Below are 16925 nucleotides of genomic sequence, written 5' to 3' on the forward strand. Positions count from 1 at the left end.
TGAGGCATATGCAACTTCGGCATAACATAAGTGTATTTCTATCGAAACAACTAAAATTGCAAATGACCTTGAGTACCGGCATATGCTCCCTGAAGTTCATACGATGCATCGTCCTGCACGAGTAAAATTCCGAACTTGAGTGTCAAAATGACCAAAAGAAAATTAGAAGCGCCTTTAGGGGACGAAGTTATCATTAACGGGTCCTCTGAAGATACTAACCGTGGTCTTGTTAATCGTACCGATATTTTTATCGGCAGCACTTCAGTAAATACACAGGACGAAGCCAATTTTTGAAATAAGCAGTGTAGACCAAGTGCATTTGGAGGAGTCATTCTGTTGTCGCAAGGGAAAGACTAGACAAACTAAAATAATGTTCCCAGCGGCCGATTTATATGAGTAACAAAATTCAAGAGCCTAGACGAAGAATTCCGTTAAATGGTCTCAGAGTTTTCTCTCAATTTTTATTGTAACAACAGAGTACGTTGACAACATTCAACATCAATTGGATCTCAATAATGCTAACGTATCAAAAGACAAGCTGAAGCGTCGAGATTCAGAAAACACTTGGCAATCTAAATCAGTAAATCCCACGTAACTGCTTTCTGCCACAAGGTATATTGTGGAAGAGATGAATACTTAGCAAGGCTGAACACAGCGGCAATGGATTTTTATCAAGATCTGGACAAACAACATATTCATCGAGCTAAAATATTGATACACAATCAAGTTGGACATAAAATAGCAAGGTATAAACATTTGCCTAGGCTTCCGAATAGCATTTTGTATCAATTATATTAAAGGGAACTTTGGAGGCTAAACTTAAGTGTTGTTCTCCAGGACAAGTTGATCACATTCGAAGCAAGTATCTATCCTCTACTACGCTACAAACATTAATTCAAGAGACATGACTTAATTAAGCAACTAAACTAAAAAAAACATGTACATGTTACTTCAAAGCTGCATTTGCATCTGCAGCATGAGAATTATTGGCAACCAATGCAGCGCAGCACTCAACAACAAACTGTCATGAAAGAACGCTTGAATATTCAAGAAAACAGGAAAACGTTTTTGAACGATCAAGAAAGAACGTTCAATGCAAACGCAGGATGAGAATTACTCATTACACAAATCAGTACAAAAAATACACTCAAGTAGACAGCCAGGAAAGCTCAGACGGAAGCGGATAATAGTAGCAAGGTTTAGCTGGAACACATGCCCGCGTGGACATCAAATTTCTACATATTACACCCAAGAGCGCTATACATATATTTGAAATACAAGAAAATGCAAGCTACGAGCTCTAAATTGAGAAATCCATTAAATTTTTCTGCAGTTAAAAACTATCAGTGAAATTTTTCATGTAATTTTATCAAGAAATCGGATAAACTCAAAATAAATCAGTCATGTTGCTGTAAAATGCTGGCACAAGAGATTGTAAATCGGGACAGCACTTCAACTTATAGTTAAGTAATGTTTTATGTTCTAGTCTTAGCACGTAATGCCATAGAGAATGAAGTCTTCAATGTGGTCTTTAAAAAGAACACAATTCTGACCGATGAATGACTAGATATAAACAACAATATCTAAGCTTGTTTAAACCATATATATTTCTAAACATACACATCAACACATCTACTAAAATCACGTCAATATACTTCCTTATTTTTGCAAAAAATGTAATGAACTTGAGGTGTCTAATACTTGGCATTGATGGACCGCACGTACTACAGTATAAGCTACAACAATAATAAACGCAATATCTGGGTCCCATTCAGCAGATTAAACTGCATCTAAATATTTTCTTATGACAACAGCTATCATGCAAGCGGCGCAAATTTCATGTTCACTACACAATATTATAGTTTTCACACAAGCTGCGATAAACACACAATCGTTTCATGTCGCTTGGGTTCACTTGTCAACCTGACCAGCATTTGAGGTGCCCAAATTAAGAACAATAAATTAAAATTATGTACTTCTGCTAGGCTGAACCACGGCCAATTCTCAAGATGATAAAAAGGTACATGTAAGGTATTCCGCCTGATTTGACTGACAAAATATAAATTATGAACAAAGCTGCCATATCAGCTACACTTGTAACGGAAACATTTAATAGGACATATCAATGCTGGTTTTAACATCCCATCGACATTCTACTGCAGCTTTGCGTGAGGGTCTGCAGGGGCAGCTTTCGAGTTCATCAGACCAGAGACGCGGGAGAGCAGACCGGCTGTGGACTTGTGCAGCAGACCTCGCTTGTGCAGACCAGGCAGCATCAGCACCACCATCACTGACACAAACAACCCATTAAGTTTTGTGTTCTAATTAACATGCAACACATCGAAACGTTTTCGTCACGCCTGGCAACTGTGACAGTTGGCAACTCTCAGAATGTACACGGATTAGGAAGATTTATATTTTCTGAGGGGGATCTTCATCTTAAGTAGGTACAGGAGTATTTAGGGCTGATGCCTACAACAATTTAATCACTAAACCATGACAATTTTATGACAGTCCCAATAAACAAATTTTAATTTTATAGTGATAAGTTTGTGGGTAGAAATACCTAGTAACACTTGTATTATTTAATCGCATTAACTTAGCTGATGAAATGGCTTGATAATGAAATTTTATTGCCAGATGGTAATTCCATAATGGGGGATTGAGGCAATACTCACTGATGAAGTAGGTGAGGAAGAGGTTGTTGAAGGAGGAGCCAAGCCATGCCGTTGTCAGTAGAGTTATCGTCACAGTGAAGAAATACTGCAAACAAATAGATGAAATAAATAACAATACTAGGTATATCGTGCAATCAGATATGTATGTGAATACATTTGTTGTGATTGAAACAAATATAATCTTCAAGTACCGTGATATCATAGGTAGTATAAAGCTTTGATTCACATTGACGTGAAAGCATCAATGTGAAAACGTCGCTTTCACGTTCTTGGTTTGTTACTCTTCAGTGTCATAAAAACTTAATATTCAGTTACACAAGGCAATAATTGAGGTTGTTGTTCTTTTTAAAAAGCATGAGGCGGTAGTTGATGAAGTTAAAAAGGGCCAGACATTAATTTTTAGTTAAGAAGCTTTAGAGAAGACAAAGCACAAGACAAAGCACCAGAAGACGCACTATCTTAGGTCGGCTAGCTTTGAGCGACGTGAGGGAGGCCATGGAGGAGGCAAAGCAGTCCATGGCGCTGGCGATGCTGTTCACGATGACCTCATAGCGACGCTCCTGCTCCCCAGTCCAGGAATGCCCACCCACCACAAGCGGTACCACCTGTTATAACCACACACAATTACCAAAGTTACATTAAAGTCTTCACACATTTCAATAAGCAATACTGATACCAACTCAAATAATTAACTAATTTAAAGGAAACTTAATGAAAAGGTTGAATGGAAGCCGATTCCTCCAGTTCATTAGTTCTTTCAAGGACAAGTGCAATACCCTATCATAACCACACCAAAGATATTGATGTAAGCACTAAGCAAGCATTCTGGAAATTCAATACTCTTAATTTGTTTGTGATCATAATGGCAGTGGATCTAGTTTTTATAACTGAAAATTACTTCAGTTAAATATGAAGCCAGCTATTGTCTGACACCCAGCCATGTATCACCTGTGGCACCAGGAAGTCTGCAAGAGTGATGGTGAGTCCAGCAAGGGAGACGAGAGTCAACACTGATGGGTCCAGGTACCATACAAGCCTGTTGTAACCCACAACATTTAGGCAAACAATTCATCACCAAAGGATAAGTAAACAAGGCTTGATCACTGTTAATAAAATTCAAGTAAACTTAAAAGAGATATCTTGTCATGAACACCGACAAGTTTGTAATTAGATAGGTCAGTTAAAATGCCGAGGCAGCATGACACATTCGTGTCTTTAAGTAAATGACTACAGCCATTAAGTAGTAAATGATTTAACTTTTGTTTGACGTTAATTGGTATAAATAAGAAAAAGGAGCTAATACATTTTGATGATAAAATTTTCAAAATTTGTTTAGTCCTTATTCTCTTTAAATTGTAAACCAATAATTTTTATTTTCCAGTGTTGTTCTTTTTAACAAAAGAGTTTGAATCACTTTTGTAGGTCTTTCAATTTTCTGTTCTGATTGTACTTATATTCTTCACACATTTTGAAATTGTAGAATTGGTCTCCAAAATGTTTTCATTGCAGGTATTTACTACTAGGTGGCAAAAGACTATAGGTAGAATTTATATATTCAAATTTTCAGGGTGGAACTCTCATAGAAATTTCAGATAATGTTGGTTGATCAAAAATGCAGGTTTCAGGAAGTAATTTTAATTTATTAATGGCTTTTTGATACAACATTCATTTTCTAGTTATAAGAAGCATTGAATACTGAAAATTTGGTGGAAATAAGTACATGATGCACGTTATATGATACAACACAACAATTTTGAACTGTCAAAATCATTCCAGTCCAATCGTCTTCATGGAGTGACCCGACGATAGCTGAAGCCCTCATCTCTACAGATTGGATTCCAGCTATCCATCTCATAACTACTGGATATTCTGAACTTTGAGATTGATTTGGAATTATTTTCACAGTTCCAAATTTTCAGGTCGTAACATGTACTTATTTCCACTAAAATTTCAGCATTCAATGCTTCCAATAACTTGAAAATGAATGTTGTCACATTCTAAACGTTGCTAATAAATTAAAATTACTTCCATGGAACCTGCATTTTGATCAACCAACATCATCTGAAGAATGGTTTGACTCTGAAAATTTAAATCAATGAATTCTATAGTCATCAACTGCCCTAGTTTAAACAAGCTAATTCTGTCTTCTAATACTAATTGTGAACTTACTTCACATATTCCTTGCTTTTCAATTCTTGATTAACAAGCAGGAACACATTTGATCACACAATGTGCACAGTGCATTTTATTTTATAGGCCTGCACTTTATTTTCCTGTGTGCCATGTATCTGCCACACAGAAAAACAATTCATCCACACACAAGAAATGAGCAAACAATCTCGTACAAAAATAAATTAATGTTACACAGACAGTTTACATCTTTTATAATGGAGAAAAACCTCAGATTAAGTGAGAGACTTGATAAAGAAGTTATCTAGCACACACATCAGCAAAAATTAGAAAAATATCAACTAATGAATGCAATGACACCATAGGAAAGGAATTGCAACAGGAATGAACTCAATCAAGAAATGCAGACATTCCCAGGTGCAGCAGATATTACCAAAATACTATGTGGTAACGTGGCTCCATGTGTGTTGTAGTTACTCACAAGAAGGCGATGGACACAGATGATGCAGTGATGGCAGGGTAGAAGGGCTTATCCCAGACAAGCAGGGAATGCAGCACCACCAGCACCTCCCTCCAGCTCTCCAGCTGTCGCCTCAGCATCTTAACAGTGTGACCCTCCTGAACCTCAAACAATAGTAAAAATTATAGCCATTGCACTTCATATCAAACCAAAATCATAAGTGTGCTGTCATTGCTATTCTTCCTGTACCTAGATCCAGGTTACTAACTTTCATTGGCTGGATTATTTATTTTTATTACTACTTATTTTTAGGAAATTTTATTCAGGAAATAAAATTAGACATTGTTTTGCATTGAATTACAGTGCAAATGTGGGGCAGGACAGAGATTGAATTTTTTTCTGGAACAGTGGAATTTACAATATTAATGAATTAATATTTTATTGGTTCAACCTGCACTTTTATTTGGTAAAATGTCTTGGTAACTCACATAACATATATGCACCAAAATGATAAACAGTATGGTAGCAGAGATCTAAGAAAAAAATCAATGATAGAAAATGAATGTTTACGCAGTGTTTTCTAAGTAATATCAAACTTCTCAATTTCATAGTAACTTTGTCTTTACAATAGAGATGAAAAGGGTAAAGAAAAATTATTAAATAATCGGACAAAAAAATTATACTTGAAGCAGAACTTAGATTTACACATGGTCAAAAATGCTTTCATCATGCTACTTACAGAAGCAGTAGAGGTAGCTGTCTTTTCCATGGTTTGGGAATTTACATAGAGAACTGAAGAATAGCTAGCATAAAAATTGATCTGTAAAAAAAGTTAGATGAAAACATGTTTTAAAAAATAACACAGTAGTCACTGCAGTGAGTGAAATTTTCTGCACTCACTGCAGCGAGTGCGCATTTTCTCGTCCATCCATCCGTAAAGTCACGGATGGACGGATATGACGAGCACAATAGCAGCTTTTTTTCTATAAATGAGAAAATGCACTAAAAACTTTCCTTTATAAATATCAAATTGACAGGTAACAAAATATAAATAGATTAAGAGACTTCATGAGACTTTGGCAGCTCCTTGATGTAAGAAAAGAGCTTAAGGTTAAGATATTATCCGAGATATTCTCAACATCTAATATTCTTAACCTAAAAAACATAAAATACCAAAATGATCTTTAACTAAATATTTGTGATGCTAAGCAAGCTCACATATGTGCTCCCATCAGGAGCACAAACTTAAGACAGGAGCACACTTCCGTGGTGCAGAGTGCAGACTACCGTGTTGTACCTGCCAACTTAGTGAGTGATTAGAAAACAGCTCCCAACATTTTTTGTAACTAACCCTCTACCAATGACATATTTTGGGCCAATTTGAGATCTTGCAAGTTACAGGGCTATACACAAGTATATTGAGACATTGACAATTTCAAAACTTGCTATTTTAAAATTTAAAATCACAAAGCCAGCACAAATGCTAAATCATTGTTGAATGTTGTTGCTGGCAGCATAGTTGTAATTGTGTCAAGGCATGAGTTGAGTAATCAAAGCAAGGACCTAGGCTAAAAATAGAAATACATTATTTAGCACAAACCAGTAGCAGTTAAATTGCAACTTGATAAATAAGAAGCTGTTTTAATTGTGCTAGAAAATTGTGGTTCAGTTTGCAAACAAAATATAGTTTCTTTTGAAGCCTCATATACAATTATCAGAGCTGTGGCAAAATTAGTGGCATTGATGGCAGCAGGAGTCTTGTGGCTCTAGAAATGGCAGGAAAGCTCTACTAGTGGCTCAAAACTTCAAAATGTAATAAGATAAATTTCTTGACAGGTTGTGCCATTCTGGGCATGTGGCTATTGACATTACTTGAACATGGCTTATTTTTCAACATCACAGAAGCCTATGTTCTTTTTTTTTAACATCACAGAAGCCCATGTTCTTTTTTATACTGTCAAACCAGGTAATAAGAGACAACTTTGAGAGTTTTTTGTTAATAACATCTTACCATGAAACATAAAGTTTTTCATAAACAAGTTTTTACTCATTTTAAAGGTCTATGCATGGGCTATTGTATGGCATTTTAGAAAATTCCATATGCTATTCATAAGGAGCCAGATGCAAAAAAAAGCATCCCAAATTACCTCCGAGAACAGGGTAATTTGGGATACTTATGTTTGAAGCCTTTTGAGTGTACTCATTCATAACTAACTTACATAGTGACAAACCAGAGATTTTTTAGAATCAGTTCATTTTTAATTTTCTCATTTCCTCAAGATTTAAACCAAATACTTAAGTATGATAATGCTGGTAAGTGGTACTGTAAAATGGGGTTACTTTGACCGGCAGGGTAACTTTGACCACTTTTCGTTTTTTTAACAAAAACCCCCAAAACTCACAAACGATTTGACATAGAAAAATTTTGTCAATGGCCATCAAAGGCCTAATACTGAGGCTACGTAACACAATAGAAAGATTTAAAAAGTTTGCATATCTAATAGGTTAAAAAATTAAAAATGTGACCCACAAAAAAGAGCTATTATTCAAAGCCTGTCAGAGTACCCCCTCCAATTATTTTATTTTTTGGTAAAATAACTCCAGGTTTTGATGCATTGTAGTAGAACTCTTCTAGTTACATATGCAAAAGACAAATTTTAGAAAAGTGTCATAGTTTGCAAATGGGGGGCGCAGTGTGGAATTCTAGAGGGATAATAAATTAACTAGTACACATAGCATTTTGGAAAGCAGGACCTGAAAACTTGGAAAGGCCAGGAACTTTACACTTTCAGTCCATTATTTACATGTCCTCTCCCTTTCAGAATTCCAGCTGTGATTGGTTGATAGGGATGCTTTCAAGCTGTGATTGGTTGATGGGGATGCTTTCAAGCTGTGATTGGTTGTGCCCATAAGCCCCGCCCCCTAGTATGATATATGTACTACAGTACTGGTTAACTAAATACTTGACTGAAACTTTATCATTACAAACAAAAGGCCTGGAAAATGTAAAAAAAATCCATTAAATAAAAGTCAAATAAAAAATATCTATCAAACAAGAGACATCCAAATAATTCTTTTACAAATCTAATGTCCTATAAAATTGAAAATTTGTCCACTTTTGATCCTCCTTTTCATTTATAGTCACTTTAGTCAGTCACTTGGTACAGCACTGTGGGAAAGCTTTTCAGCTTTGGTGGAAAGCTTTTTTATAAGTGAACTTCCATTCTTAGAATTCCAGCCTGGGGGGGCACCACCCCCCAATGGGGTAACTCTGACTATCTAATGGCAGCCGTGACGGGGTAACATTGACTGGCTTGGAAATTAAGTTAAAATTACCATAGGTACCTATATAACATATTTTATGTTTGATATACCTATTAATGATTTTTTCTTTATGTTTCAGACTCTACAGAGTCTTATATATGGTAATTTTAACTTAATTTCCAAACCGGTCTATGTTACCCCGTCACAGCTGCCATTAGGTGGTCACATTTTGCCCATTTGGGGGCGGCGCCCCCCATTTGCAAACTATGACACTTTCCTAAAATCTGTCTTTTGTATATGTAACTAGAAGAGTTCTACTACAATGCACCACAACCTGGAGTTATTTGGAGTTACGGTATTTTACTAAAAAATAAAATTGATTTTACCACCCGGTCAAAGAAACCCCAAGAGCTGGGGTAACAAAGACCATCACTTTTTTTTTAAATTACATAAGACTGGGTAACAAAGACCATCACTTTTTTTTTAAATTACATAAAACTATGAGAGGCAGGAGCCAGCAATTTATGGTGAGTAAAGCTAGAGTACCGTATAGACCTGTATTTTGTACGTTTCAATTTAAGTTTAACTTATCTAGTAAAAAAATGGCATCATTTTGAAAAAAAAGTGGCCAAAGTTACCCCATTTTATGGTATCCATGATACTTTACTAGTCTACTTATAGGACTCAAAAATGAACCTGAGGGAGTGTCTAAATTCTAAAATACTCTCTGCTTTGCACTATGCTAACTAACAGTAACAGTACTCCAAAGTCCTATTCCTTTGACTTTTGTAGTAGGTATTTTAGTCTTGTAGATGATGTAGATGTAGAATAAATGTAATTTTCCATGATTTGTACTTATTTATCTTTACATTATCATATTGATGGGATATTACTGTATTCATAATTCATGGACATGCCAAATGCCTATTGTCAAAAATGATGCTGTCCACTGCAAAGCTTCATATCTGCAGACAGCAGCCGTATTTTATTTCTTCTGTATCTGTAAGACTGTAAGCTTATGCCTTGCAGGACTGGGCTTGTAATTTTAATTAATTGGGTCATGTGAATTCACTATAACAAATAATACACATCTTAAATTCACTTTTCTAAGACAATCTATGGTTTGCCAATTGCCACTATTGGTTGTCACTTGTCAGACTAGGCCTAGGGCTCTAGCTGCCAGCCTGCCACACAACAATGCAGTTGCAGCATAGGTATTTGGTGAAGTCTGAACATGATGGTGCTAACTGTCTGTCAAACCACACAAAAAAATGTACTGATTCTAAAAAATCTCTGGTTTGTCACTATGGTCAGTATGGTAGAACCTCAGTTAGCAAAGGCTCCAGTTAACAAAAAAATTGATTAACAACAAAGAATTTTGATTACATTTACCTTGCTTGGTGAAAAAAAATTCACTTATCAAAAAATTAGTGCATCATCAGTCATCACAAAATTGTACATAGAATGATATATATAGAAATTGTGCACCAGGCATTATAGAATGAAAAGTAATTGACCTAAACTATGATTTATTTCTTCAAAACATATGATGGTTGTAACTAAAGCAGTAGGGTAAACACGGTATATTCCAACACATTAAGGACGCATCAAGAAATGAAAAACTATAAAAAAAACGTATGCGTTGCGTAAGTTCTGTTGCCTTCACATGACTCTCAAAATACTTCACTACGCGTCAGCAACAATGAAACGTCACAAAATGTTGCCATATTTATTAAAAAGCCTTTAGAATGGAACCTACCAAATCCCTATATTCCGTCACTTTGTGTGGCAACATTCGACACGTGGTGAGTCGTATTGCGTAAGCGCTTCAAATTTAACCGATACGTATTGCTGACATCCACGTGTTTGAAATCCATTTGCTGTGTGAGCTGTATTGGGATACAACACGGCATTGAATTAGAACACTAACGAATATTGAACACTACTTAATTACGTTTTAATTAACAGCTATTAGGCTTTTAATTAAGCAAATTNAATGATGCGTTGTGAAAAAAAAGTCGCGCTAATCAAAACTGGCACCGCGTAGATTAAGGGTAGGTTGCAAAATTTTTTTCCGCGTTAATCAAAACTGCGGTATTCAAAACCGTGCTAATCAAGGGATTGCTGTAGTGAAATCACTAGACTTGATTAAAATTCAAAGTTGTGCAAAATTACAAACCATCCTGTAAGCTTACAGTCAGTTACAGATACAGAAGAAATGCTAGTACATGGCTCAGGCCTCAGTTAGTCTGGAAAAGTCCTATTTTTGTCTGAAATATCGCGGCTCTAATATCATATAATTTCAGTAGGTATGAAATCTCGCGGCTCGAATGTCATAAATAACACGTGCATAAACTTTGTAAATAAATTCGCATTCGCACCTCGTAAATGGCTTTTCATGGCCGAGATATGGAATTCACGGCTCGGTGAAATAGAATCACGGCTCGTAGAAATGGAATAACGGCTGGCAAATCCATAAAACCACGGCTCAAAAAAATTCAGTCGCGGCTCGCCAAGTAGATATATTCCATACTAGGGCCTCAGGGCTGCTGCCTGCTGATCAGCTGATATGAAGCTTGCAGTGGACAAGGTCATTGTCAATGCTCAATGGCATGTCCAATTGTCCATGGATACAGTAATATCACATTAAATAATAATATGGTAATATCATATCAATAAAGGAAAATGGAAATCACAGAAAAAGTCATTTATTCTACATTAGTAATAGATGAGTACCTATAGTCTATACCTACTCAGTATACTCTGCATGCTTCAAATGTTTAAAATTTCCAGATTAATTCAGGAGCCTTTTATATTGCGTCTGGCACTTTACAAACAGCATATGGAATTTTTTTGAAAATGCCATTTGATAGCCCTTGCAAAGAGCTATAAAATGAACCTAAATTTGTTTCTGAAATGTATTAACAAAAAAACGCTCAAAACCTTCCCTTTTTACCCCGTTTGACGGTACTTATGAGAATCAAAACGTACTTGTAGACGAGTCCTGAGTCGTACCTAGAAAGTTAGAATGTCTCTGCTACTGCTTTAACACTATGCCTAGGCTGCCTAGCCATCAGATCAAGCCATTTGAAGCAAATTAAGATTGAGATTTCATATTAGGGGCCTATGATTTTGACAGATTTGTTGGCACAGAATTTGCATTGAAAAGCTGTATACTTCTCAAGTTTGAAGAATCTCAAATACATCACATTATCTAATATGAGTTGAAAATGAAATAAAGGTGATTTTAACTGTCATTGAAAAAAATAAAACCTGATCGTTTGGCGCGGGATGACGGAAACTCGGGATCGGGATTCGGGAAGGCGGGAGTTGCTCTGCAACCTGCGTCCTGCGTTCAAGTGCGTTGCCTCGCAGAGTCGCAGGCGCAGTAACCAACTGCCCGGAAGCTACCGTTACGTATGAGAATAGTCAGAAATTATAATTAATCCAAACACAAACTTTAGAGCAAAATTTCAAACCAATTTATAGACAACATTGATTTCACCGGGCTCACCCGTCATAGCTATAAGAAAATTTTCTTGCCGGCAGATATTTTTAGGACCGTTTGTCAGAAGGTCAATTTTCATCAAAAAAACATTTTCTTAGATTACCAGATTCAGGTTTATGTAAATAATAACACGTGCTGCTGACATACTCATTCCGATTGCGGGGCTCCAGAAGGAGCGCCCGCATCGTTATTTTTCGTCACTACCTTAAATAATAGGATTTGCGAACTTAGTTCACGAACGTTGTATCTTAATTTTACCTGTTTACTGATTGGAACCTCGCGAGGCGCCAAGGGCCCATGGGCCAAAGGACGAATGGGTGGTGACAGTACGTGGCGCGATTGGAATAGGGTGGGATGAAAAAGAGTGGAAAGGAGAAATAAACAAGCGAGCGAAAAGCTATGGTACGAAGGTGTTGAAACAAGGAATGGAGGGGAGACTGTATCAGATGAAAGCGATGCCAAAATATGAATGTATGTATGATGGTAGTAGAGGCGGGACCTTCTGTTTTGTGTAAGGGCAGGGGCGCTAGAGTGAATGGACGTACGTACAGGTGGAATGTGAGGAGAGAAGATAAATGTTTTGTGTGTGATGGGGATGAGAAGGAAACGGCGGAGCACTTGTTGGAATGTGTGGCGTATGGGAGAGAGCGTCAGTCTATATATAGAGGTGATTGTGAATGAGGGAGGTGTTACTAACGAAGTGGGGTGTGAGGGAACAAGCGAAGAGGGGATGGCAATGAATGTGGATCTGTCTGAGGGAGCAACTGTGGCTATGTTTGAGATTGTGAAGAGATATTTGGAAAATGTGTGGAAGATAAGGGAGAGGAGGATGATAAGAGTGGGGTCTTGAGGAGTGGAGGGCTGAGAGAGGGGAGGGTGGGAAGGCAAAGGTGACCGTACCTAATGTTTTAGTGCGTTGTTAGCGCATTTTCTCATATATGGAAAAAATGTAACTCAGTACTCACTGCAGTGAGTGACAGAGAGCGCATTTACTCGTCGACGAAAACTTGAGGTCACGGACAGACAGACAGACAGACGGACATGGCGAGCACAATAGTGCATTTTTTCCATAAATGAGTAAATGCGCTAAAAGGCGCTATTGTGCTCGTCATGTCCGTCCGTCTGTCTCTGACTTTACGTTTTCGTCGATTTTGAGAAAATGCTCTCTCTGTCACTCACTGCAGTGAGTACTGAATTATATTTTTTTCTGTGTTTTATTTTTGGATTTTGCATAAGGAAATGTTTCACGTTTTTAGGATTGCTGTGAATACGTTTTAATTGAACTTTTTGTTAACATACGTGTATGAACTTTTAATTTTTTGACGCTAGTAAAAGAGCTTTTATGCAGCGTGTCTGACTGATTTAAAGGTCTTGACCGGAGGTCAGCACGCACTCAATTCGAATTCCTGAGTTGGAGGATTCTGTGATCGTTGAGGTTCTATCATTTAACTTGATTTAAGTCATGTCAAGAGAGAATTTTAATGGCTGTTGTCGAGTGTACAAATTTGTCTTATTTGTCTTTGCCATCCTTCCTGCTTGCGAATTATTTTCAACGTTTAAAAGTTAGCGAACGATTAACGTGCTGGCAACAATGCCGCAATTGTAGAGACTGTGCAGTCGTTACATTGAATGTTAAGACTGGAATATATCTTAACAAATCCGTTCGCTGATAATTTAACTCATATTGGTGCTTTCATATCGTGCTGGAGGGCCGTGATTAGGCACTCGAGTCTAGAGGTAAAATATCTTTCTTCGTCTGCAACCGCAGATTACTAAATGTGACGTCATGTAGCTGATACATCTGGAAACGTTAAATTTAGATTCTTTGTGATTAATTTGCCGTAACTACACGGGTAAGTTTTTCACTATCTAACAAATGATTTAAAATCGGTTATCTTTCAAGACTCTTTCAATAAACAATAAAATTATCGGCTGTTTTTAGCGTATTTTTTCATTTATGGAAAAAATGCACTATTGTGCTCGCCATATCCGTCTGTCCGTGACCTCAAGTTTTCGTCGACGAGAAAATTTATTTATTTATTTATTTCACGAAGAGATTGTCGTGGCGTCTCGTTCACATCGAACTTCGATGGCACGTTACAAGCGGCTTAAAAAGACCCGAAAGGATAAAAACAGATGACGTCTATGCTAAAACAGAGGACATGTGCCAAGACTGATGACGTCTATGCTAGAACAAACAACATCTATACCAAACCACTAATATGCATGATGGACTAGATGACAGCTAGGCCTAAGATTCAAAGGCTCTACGGAAAAGTTCTGTTTTTAGGCGTCGACGAAACAACGGCAGCGAAGAAGCAGATGTCACCGATGCTGGCAGACCATTCAATGTTCTGGCCGCAGCGACCGGGAACGCTCTGTCGCCGACGGTGGACAGACGTGAAGACGGGACGACGAGGTCAGCCTTCGACGAGGAACGCAGTCGCCTTCTAGAAGGCAGATCCGACACGCGTCGACGGGAGCATCGGCCGACGACGCGCGCACAGCTGAAGTTTTGTTTTCAAAAAACGCATGGAATCCTTCCACGCTCACGTCGCCCGAGGCATCCGAACGACCCCTCCCCATGAGCCTATCCAGCGAACGCCACAGCGCCCGGGGGTCGCCGCGCTGTGCGTCAACTCTTAGACGCCAGAATGACTCCCTCTTGGATCTCAGAAGGTTGACATGGGCGCGTCGCGCATCCCGCCAGTTGGACGCCGCTTCAGCCGCAGCAGCAGGATCGTTACGTCTGCTCGCGCGATGGACAGCCCGCTGGAGCAGCCGAACACCACGCTTCGAGGCGCGACATTCGTCGTCAAACCACGGGTCGGAGGCTCGCTGGGGGACACGAACAGTTCGTGCAGGAATGAGGTCGTCGAGTAAAGATGTCAATTCGATGTCGTAGAGTTTTGCTAGATCATCCACCGACAGCTCCGACCATGAGCCCGGCCGACCAAGTCGAGACGACTGAAGTCTCCCGCTCAAAACATCGCCGTCGAGATCGCGCCACGGGCGACAGGTGACTTCTCTGTACGTCAACGCCGGGCGAACACATGGCACTGTCCACTGGAGTAGTCGGTGGTCAGATATTGCGATTTCGATGATGTCAACGGGCAGAAACTGAATGTCGGTACGCGTGATGACAACATCCAGCAAACCGCCAAGGTCATGGGTTGGTAAAGTAACGTGACAGGCCGCTGTCACTAGTAAAAAGTAAAATGCGCTCTCTGTCACTCACTGCTGTGAGTACTGAGTTATATTTTTTTACATGATTTTGGTTTTCACAGACATTTTCACAGGCTTTTACTGTACCGTTCTTTGTTCTTGATGAACACGCTGCCAAACTCGTAATAGTGTCTTTTCAATAACAGTTGGTTTAGGAATTTGGACAGAAGAGGGTCTCATTTCACGAAGGGCAGGGTGACTCCGTGGCTACAGTTCACAGAGTGCCAGGATTAGAGCAGCGACCTATGGGTTCGATAACCAGCATCCTGCGACAGTTCAGCAGCTGGTCTAATCAGCGAGAAGGCCGGGCGGTTAAAGTTGTAGCAGTGGGTTGCGTGTTCGAGAACTGCAACACGCTGTGAATGTTTTGCGATGTTCAGAATCAGCGACAGGTTAAACGCCCTAATTAACGTTGACACCGTATATATACTGTACTATTAGCGCCAGGCAAGAGGCATCTAGACATATCTCGATAATACGGCAAGAAAGTGCAATCTGGAAAGGGGTTTTCTGATTGTTACCATCGATAGCCTAGTTGATATAAACGCGAGGCAAGAGTCCTCTTAGCGAATGGCGCTTGCTACGCGTTCCCAGGGGCTGGATGACGCAGGTTCATATAGCATCAATATCAAACTGGCTTAACTTTTAAAATATCTGCTCGTATAGTTTCATCGGACAAAACGCTTTAACTGCATTTCTTCTATAAACTCAAGTGTTGAATACATTTATCTGACGATGATGGTGAAGTTTTTTTTTATTGTTGGACAATTACAGTTTGTGAACATTTTGATAACGTTCGCAAACCACATTAACGTGAGAAACGCGCAATTAAGACCGCAATAATTCCACTAAAATTACTGCCAGCCCAAATATTTTTTAACCATCTGTTACTTATTTGATGATCTGTAAGTATGCCCATGCAAGGATCATGGAAGGTTTTAATTTTATTATTAAACCTTCAAAGACATTGTTTCCGATCTTTCGAATAGCTTTACATTAACAATGGTTTGCCTAATTCAGGGAGAAAAATAGGCTTCACGACAAAACCTGTTTTTATTGCCTTCAACGAGCGGCCCAGAGTAAATAAAATTACTTAATTTAACATATTGCCTCATTTTAGCGGAAAACTAAGTCAACAAAATTGCTACAGTAGGAGATGGTGAATTTAATAATAATAATATACGTTTAAAAATTACTTTTTAAAGACAACACTTCCAAAGAATCCAGTGTCTCCAATCTTACAGATGTACAATGAATTTCTCATTTAATTTTCGAATATTAAAAAATTTAATTTTTCAATTTTTTAATATATAACTTTTTTTTAATATATAAATTTTTTTTCAAAATTATTTATTCTATTATTTGATTCATGCATTGCCTCTGACTTCACACAGGTGTGCAAAATTTCAGATCAATTAGACGGGTAAAAGTGTGTCAAATAACAGTTATAAGATTTGTAGCTGACAAAATTACTTTTTCAATTTTTTTAATATTGAAAAAAAAATTTTTAATCTTTAAAATCATTTATTTTAACATTTGATTTATGCATTGTCTCCAACTTTACACAAGTGTGCAAAATTTCAGATCGATAGGGTAAGTAGAAGTGTATTAAATTTTGATTACAAGATTTGTAGCAGACAGACAGACAGACAAACAAACA

At 38.0% G+C, this 16925-nt stretch overlaps 1 protein-coding gene across 2 annotated transcripts; it reads right to left on the reverse strand.

Annotated features, from left to right (window-relative positions):
- Positions 1-434: 434 nt before the first annotated feature.
- Positions 435-6119, reverse strand: LOC108664484 (ADP-ribosylation factor-like protein 6-interacting protein 1). Of its 2 annotated transcripts, none has more exons than XM_018151079.2 (6): positions 6008-6119; positions 5290-5426; positions 3627-3714; positions 3134-3283; positions 2679-2763; positions 435-2290 (listed from the first exon to the last, which is right to left on the reverse strand). In XM_018151079.2, exons 1-6 carry the CDS (start codon positions 6035-6037, stop codon positions 2154-2156), a joined length of 627 nt encoding a protein of 208 aa, XP_018006568.1. In that variant the 5' UTR covers positions 6038-6119; the 3' UTR covers positions 435-2153. The 2 variants fall into 2 exon arrangements, with proteins under 2 accessions (XP_018006568.1, XP_018006567.1); XM_018151078.2 differs by having other exon boundaries at positions 5290-5432.
- Positions 6120-16925: the final 10806 nt, after the last annotated feature.

The sequence above is a fragment of the Hyalella azteca genome, unplaced genomic scaffold (genome assembly GCF_000764305.2).
Source record: "Hyalella azteca isolate HAZT.00-mixed unplaced genomic scaffold, Hazt_2.0.2 contig16545, whole genome shotgun sequence".
In the NCBI taxonomy this organism is placed as follows: domain Eukaryota; kingdom Metazoa; phylum Arthropoda; class Malacostraca; order Amphipoda; family Hyalellidae; genus Hyalella; species Hyalella azteca.